General features: G+C 30.2%; 1 protein-coding gene across 2 annotated transcripts; it reads left to right on the top strand.

The window, feature by feature from the left end:
- Positions 1-3,072: 3,072 nt before the first annotated feature.
- Positions 3,073-6,501, top strand: LOC108743614 (JNK-interacting protein 3). 2 transcript variants are annotated; one of them, XM_025978147.1, is made up of 8 exons: positions 3,073-3,196; positions 3,252-3,582; positions 3,640-3,766; positions 3,857-4,241; positions 4,695-4,890; positions 6,017-6,062; positions 6,131-6,166; positions 6,325-6,501. In XM_025978147.1, the coding sequence occupies exons 2-8, from the start codon at positions 3,361-3,363 to the stop codon at positions 6,480-6,482; spliced, it is 1,170 nt and encodes a 389-aa protein (XP_025833932.1). In that variant the 5' UTR covers positions 3,073-3,196; positions 3,252-3,360; the 3' UTR covers positions 6,483-6,501. The 2 variants fall into 2 exon arrangements, with proteins under 2 accessions (XP_025833932.1, XP_025833931.1); XM_025978146.1 differs by having other exon boundaries at positions 4,665-4,890; positions 6,325-6,500.
- Positions 6,502-6,771: the final 270 nt, after the last annotated feature.

Genomic DNA, 6,771 nt, shown 5'->3' with positions numbered 1-6,771 from the left:
CTAAAATGGTTTATATAAATATTTCTATCATAATTATCATCGGCCATTTTCTCATTAAATAAAAACTCTGCCAAACTTTCATCTTTTATGGGTAAACTTTTTGATCTTTTTTTTCTTAACCTATTTATAGATGAAATCCTTTTTTGTTCAAATACACTATCGCTAACGTCTTCATCCGAATCATTTGTGGATATTTTTCTGCAATCCCCTTTTTCGTGATTCGAAATATATTCTGGGGAGTCAATTAAATTGATTGAAGTCTCATCTTCTAACATAGAAATTGTTTCTATTTTTTTGGGATGAGGGGTGCTTTCCCCATATTTTCTCTTTTTTATGTTATTAGTTTCCTTTGGAGTACCAAACTCATCACAAACGGTTTTGAGCAGAGTTACATGGTTAATACTTTCACCAATTTCAAAAGTACTTCTCCTGTTTGTTATTTTACCTGATGGGATTTTTGGATTATTCTTTATTTCTGCTGATGTCAAAAGTGACGGTGTTGATGTAATTGTACTTTGAAGGTTGTCCCTATTATCTTGTCCATTTGTAAGAAATTCTTTGATTGAATGGCTCTCATTTTCTTGCGATATTTCAATTGATTCATCAACAATTTTGATGCTTTTTGTTTCGTACGTCAGAGTAACGTTATCATCGGAATCATTTTTAAAACTGTCGAAATCTGAAGCTGTTGCAAACGTATTGTTACTCTCATTATTATTTAATGCTGTTTCATCAATTGAAGAAGAATTGCATTCTTTCTGAATTTCTATTAGTTTATTTTCATCAGATGCTATTACTGTTGCGTTTATTTCAATGTTTTTAGTTTCTTCGTATTTTTCATATGTTAAGTTTTGGGTTTCATTTATATCATTATGTATGTTATTATTCTTAGACAAACCAATATTTGCTGTCTTCATAAAGTTACCGTCGTTGTTTTTGCATTCGGCTATGTTTTCTTTATCCTTTGATGATGTATTTTTTTCCAATTCTTTTAACTCGGTTGTAAGGATGTCTTCGGTTTCTTTATATTTCATTTCCGACTGTAAACTTTTATTTTTTTCATTAATTTCTTTTAAAGTTACATTATTTTGAATATCCATCGTCTCTATAATGGTATTTTTCCCACTAGGTAAAAATTCATTTAAGGAATTGTTAATGTCTTCACACCGATTATTTTCTATTTTTTTGTTGTTTTCTTTTCTTATTTCTATCTCCACATTATCATTTCCTTCGTTCATGTTGTGTTCAGAATCCGTTGATTTTGTATAGGTATTATTCCCAGTATCTGAAGATTCATTTAAGGAATTGTTAAAATTCTTACAATACGTATCATTTAGTTTTTTTTCAACTTCAACCTTTTTTGGTACTTCATCTTCATTGTACTCTCTATTTTCATCTATTAAGTCATTATTAGAAACTTCAGAATTTTTCACTTTTGTAAATGAAGAATTAGTTCCATTTTTTGGCTCTTCATATAGATTATCATTTTCAGTTTCTGTTGATACAATTTTTTTTTCTGATGTATATTCAATTTCTTGTGAAATATCTGTATTTACTTCTCGACTTTCGTCGGTGTCTTTACTCTTTAAACTTTGATTATCCTTTACATCATTACTATCTTCCTTTAAAGTAATTTCTTGAGTACCTGTTTTAATAACTTTTGTACTTTTAGCCTTAAATGTAGTTTCCAAAACAGCCTCATCATTAACTAAAGTTTTCTCTTCTTTTTTTAACTTTAATTCTGTTTCAATTTTGGCAAAATTTGCAACTGATGCAGCATTATCTACGTCGTAGGTTTCTCTTCGAGTTTTAATAATAGCTGGAAGATCGTAAGTGAGGCGAGAGTCGTGTAATTTCTTTAAACTTGTAGGGCTTCTACAATTCAGGATTTCTTGGACTGATTCTTGAGAAATGAAATTATCATTATCTTCAGTTTCTGTTTTTGCAGATTCTTTGACGTTTTTAATAACATTTTGAGAGACTTTTATTAAAGATTTTCTGTAACTGGTGCGAGTAACTCTTTGATTTTTTAGTTCGTTTTGCACCAATTCTTGTTCTAACTCTTTTTGATTGTGTTTAGGTGATATTTTTTTATCATCATCAGTGCTCTTACTTTGATTAGACATTTTGATACTTTCTCTAGTACTACGACGTGTTTGCCTTATTGGAATTTGGTCTTTTTCTGTATGGTTTACTCTTTCCTTTTTACGTTCATTGGTTGCTTTACCTCTTAACTGTTCTACACTTTTATTAAAGTTTTTTTGATCAGGTGTAATGTCATTAATTTTAGGAAGGAATGACCATTTAGTTTTTTTGTGGCTGCGAGTCAATCTGTGTTCAAATTCACTTGCCTCACCTGGTGTAATGGGTGTATTATAAAGTTCTTCAGTTGCACGAATTTTTCTCTTCAGTTTACGTTTTATGTTTTCAGTGGGATGTTCCTCAATTTCAAAACCGAATGAATCCTTTTTTCGTTTTTTTGTTTGTTTCACAGTTCCAGGCGTTACAACGTCTTTGACGAAACCACTTTTAAAAGGGGGCATTTTTAATAGTCCTAAAGGAAATAATAATTAAACAGTTGTAAAGAAGATGCAATAAACATACCTGCTGATCACAAATTTCACTAAAATGGTTTATATAAAATTATTCAATGTAAAAGAGCTTCCAATTAACACTGATATACATTTCAATTTTTGAATTTGTCGGTTACATTTATACTGTATTATACTTTGACAGTAGTGATTTGAGTAACGTTCATGTCTACTAATACATTAGTTGAAAAACAAAATCAATCCAATCAGTTGACATTACTTTGTTTTCATATGTTTTTTTACTAAAAGTAATTTGAAAAACGCCATAATTTAATTTGTAATTTTCATCAAATTGCAATTAACTTTTATTACATTTTCTGAATTGAAGTTGAACGCTTCTCAAATTCTACATCAGCGCCATCGTAGTATTGAACAGTAAACTAGTTAAAAACTTTGCTAGTGACTTATCTATGCTGGCGATATACAGACCATACTTTTCTATGGACCACATACAGACCATAGATAATATAGACCAATACCAGCCAATACAGGCATGTACAGACTTGAAAATCACTGCGCAAATCGCAGAATTAATATGGCAGAATAAGTGATAATTTGTCGCACTATGACAAGATGTTTAATAAATGTTAATAATATTGTTAGAAGTGGGTGTATTTGAAATTTTTATCTTATTTATTATAATTGTTTTTTCCGTTTTAGGGCATAAGTGATACGTCTACAATAAGATATACATGCAAAGCAGTTTTTAAAAGCAATGTCACTTTTTTACTTTTGTTAACTGAATCGGGATAAGAAAAAAACATAAACAATGGAACTTGAAGACTCCGGGGGCATAGGCCAGGAAACTATTTATGGCACCCACGAAGATTCTCGCGTGGTTATGTCTGAGAAAGTGCAATCACTTGCTGGAAGTATCTACGAAGAATTTAAACGTATGATTGCGCGGTATGATGAAGATGTTGTTAAAACTTTAATGCCACTTCTTGTCAACGTGCTGGAATGTTTAGACTCTGCCTACCAAGCAAATCAAGTAATATAGCTTATAATTCTTTATGAGTACAAAATATAAAATCATTTGACTTTTTAGGAACAGGATGTTGAACTAGAGTTGTTGCGTGAAGACAATGAACAGTTGGTTACCCAGTATGAAAGAGAGAAAGGGGCAAGAAAAACTGCAGAACAAAAACTGTTGGAATTTGAAGATTCTGCTGAAGGTTAGTTCATAGTTAAATAAATTACTTTTGCTTAAATTCTCATAGAATAAACAAGAAAATTTTTAACTTATTTGTTTATTTTAATTTTAGGAGAGCGTAAAGAATTATCTGGCAGACTTGAATCTCTGGAAAGCATAGTAAGAATGTTAGAATTGAAACATAAAAATTCAATGGAACATGCAGGCAGATTGGAAGAAAGAGAACAAGAACTAAAGAAAGAATATGCAAAGCTTCATGACCGTTACACTGAATTGTTTAAAACCCACATGGATTATATGGAAAGAACAAAACTAATGCTATCTAGTCAGCAACTTGTGAATGAAAGGGCTGAAGTGGGACGAATTAATTCAAATCAACTTAATATGGGCAGAAGTTCAGGACCTGTCTCATTTGGCTTTGCTTCCTTGGAAGGTGCCGAAGATGGTGTCGACAGTGTGCCAACCTCACCAGTTAGCAGTAGTCATTCTTCACCTAGGTAATGTCTTTAATAAGTATATTTATAAAAAAAATAAGTACCTATTAGACAGGGTCAAAAAATATTTTTAATTTTTAGCCTTTTTTACTTATTTTTTTCTAATCAGTTTTTAATGAAAACAACAATTACAATTTTTATTGGAGAAGGAACAGCTTTTGTAGTGTTTTTTGAGTTGTAATGGGTAGAATTATTTGCTTAAAATATCCCTTACAACTCTTGTATTATGTTTCTGTATGTTTCTGTTATGTATTTTTTTAAATGCTTAAATGCTGACTTTTAAATATTACTTAGAATTCTGCTTTTTTCCTTATTGGATTAAAATACATGTATATAAATGTGGGGTGCTAAAGGTTATCTTATTGCACCGCTTATTTTTATCCTAATTTGCACAGTGGCATGGTGTTTTTTTATTGTATATTCCAGTCTGCATAACGAATTGGCTAATGTTAACAGAGATGGCATTCGGACTGTAGAAAGAGGTCAGGAGACTGATTCGCTCAATTTAGAAAATAAAAGCGTGATAACATCACCTATTAGTCCCTCAGAGCATAATGTCAACAATAACTCTGGCAACAACCTCTCTGGAAGGGTACACACCCATAAAGAACAGAGAAGTGGTAACACTCTGTATCAGGAACTCAGTTTTCAAGTAAGTAGTCAATTTATTTACTTATTTAAATCAAACTGGTCAAAAACCTATAATACAAAACGCAAATTCATGTAATTTAACATAGGAGCAACAAAAATTACATGCTAGCCAACAAACAGAATTATTAAAAAAAAAAGTCATTGCCAAGTTTGTGTAGTAAATTTGTCCCAGTACAAAATAAGTTTCATATTTTTAATCTTAAGTTACTTTACACTCAATATTAGCCCTATTAGCAATGAACCGTTTTCAAGCAAAAGGAATTTTCAGAAATTGTCAAATCTATATGACCAATCTTCATGTACACCATCTGATCGTAAAGCTAATACTAAAACGTCCAAAAAACTACTGAATAAGGTTATTAAGAAAGAAAAAAAAACTTATAATAGTTGCCAATTATATCTAACATCAAAAACTAGCAAAATTATAATTTCACAAATTACGCTGCATGCTCCATTGCTTTGTGTTGTTCAAGATCAAGACTACCAGATCAAACGGTTAACAACTGTGTCAGTACTCTCTTTTCTCCCAAGCACATCCCCCTTCCTTTTACACGTAATTATTCCTATAGTCCCACATATGCAAATACCAAATGGTAAGTTGTTACATACTAAAACGTTTTATGTTTCAATTTTACAACTTATTATAGCCCCTTTGTACATATATTTATATAAATTTTCAAGCCTTAAAACAACGTAGACGACCATTAGACTAAAATATGATGTTTGTTTGTATTTACTTGAGTTATATTCTTTAAAATGGTTTATTTCGAAAATAACTCAGGTTTTATAATTCTATAATGAGTAATTGTCAAAAAATAGTTTTGTTAGTTAATTTTTACATGAAATAATGCATATATTTTTTTACATGTTTATTACTATTTTTAAAAAATCTTGTGCTTTCTCGTTTAAAATGTATTGTTGAAAGTATTTTCTTAAAAAAAATATCGTCTCCTCTATCTTAGGACATGAAAAACTTTATACTAGTAACGTTCAATTTGAATGTTGTGCATGGAGATTTGGTCATGTAGTTTTTGTGAAAGATGAGACAAGTTCACTGTATGTACTTGGCTACTTGTTATAAATTGAATTAAATTATTTAAGCTAAACGATGGTTTTCTTTTTTCTAGGATGCAGATGCTTTAGGAGACATGGATGATGGTGCCGATATAACAGGTACGTAATTATTATTAGAGTATTTTTTAGAATTAAAAATGAACATAGTATCTTTTAATTAATTGCAGGTGGTTGGGTTCATCCAGGAGAATATGCATCTTCAGGTAATAATTAAATTTTATTAACTTTTCCAAGATCAAAATTAATCAATGGCATGTTTAATGCAACTTTTATGTTTTGAATCTGTTACATTAATAATGATACTAATGCTGTTTTTTGTGGATTTTTAAATTGCTATGCTTGGACACCTGATCGGAAACAGTGAATGATAACTTCTTTGGTAAGAATTGTTCCATTGTTTTTGGGTGTGCTTCGTATCTCATAATCACTCACATTATATGTTTCCGTTTTGTTTATAAGCACCCTTTATTACTTCTTAAATTTTGTTTAACCTTGTTTGTTGACCTTTTTGTGTTCTGAGAACTAATTTGAACTTGGAGTTATTTAAATTTAAGTGAAATATATTTCTGAAATTGCATTAAAATTTTATTAGAAAGTAAATCGTGTTTTCGTTCCAATTTTGTATTTATTTGTTAAAAAGGAAGAAATAAAAGTAAATTAAATATGAAAGTGTGGGCATTTGGGTTGGAACTTTTGCCTCGACCCTAAATTACCTTATCCCTAATAGGTTTTAAAGTTTAAAGATTATTAATGATTTTTGATTGAAAGTTTATTATTATACATATAGATATATAAAACACATTTTTTT

Source organism: Agrilus planipennis, unplaced genomic scaffold (assembly GCF_000699045.2).
Source record: "Agrilus planipennis isolate EAB-ADULT unplaced genomic scaffold, Apla_2.0 scaffold555, whole genome shotgun sequence".
Taxonomy (NCBI): Eukaryota; Metazoa; Arthropoda; class Insecta; order Coleoptera; family Buprestidae; genus Agrilus; species Agrilus planipennis.
Note: the sequence above shows the minus strand (reverse complement) of the source record. Positions and strands in the feature narration are given on the sequence as shown.

Bases quoted from the DNA above. Each gene is read 5' to 3' on its own strand.
- LOC108743614 (XM_025978146.1), top strand. From the start codon at position 3,361: ATGGAACTTGAAGACTCCGGGGGCATAGGCCAGGAAACTATTTATGGC. The intron at 3,767-3,856 runs GTTAGTTCATAG...TTTTAATTTTAG, and splicing joins ATTTGAAGATTCTGCTGAAG to GAGAGCGTAAAGAATTATCT. The intron at 4,242-4,664 runs GTAATGTCTTTA...TGTATATTCCAG, and splicing joins AGTAGTCATTCTTCACCTAG to TCTGCATAACGAATTGGCTA.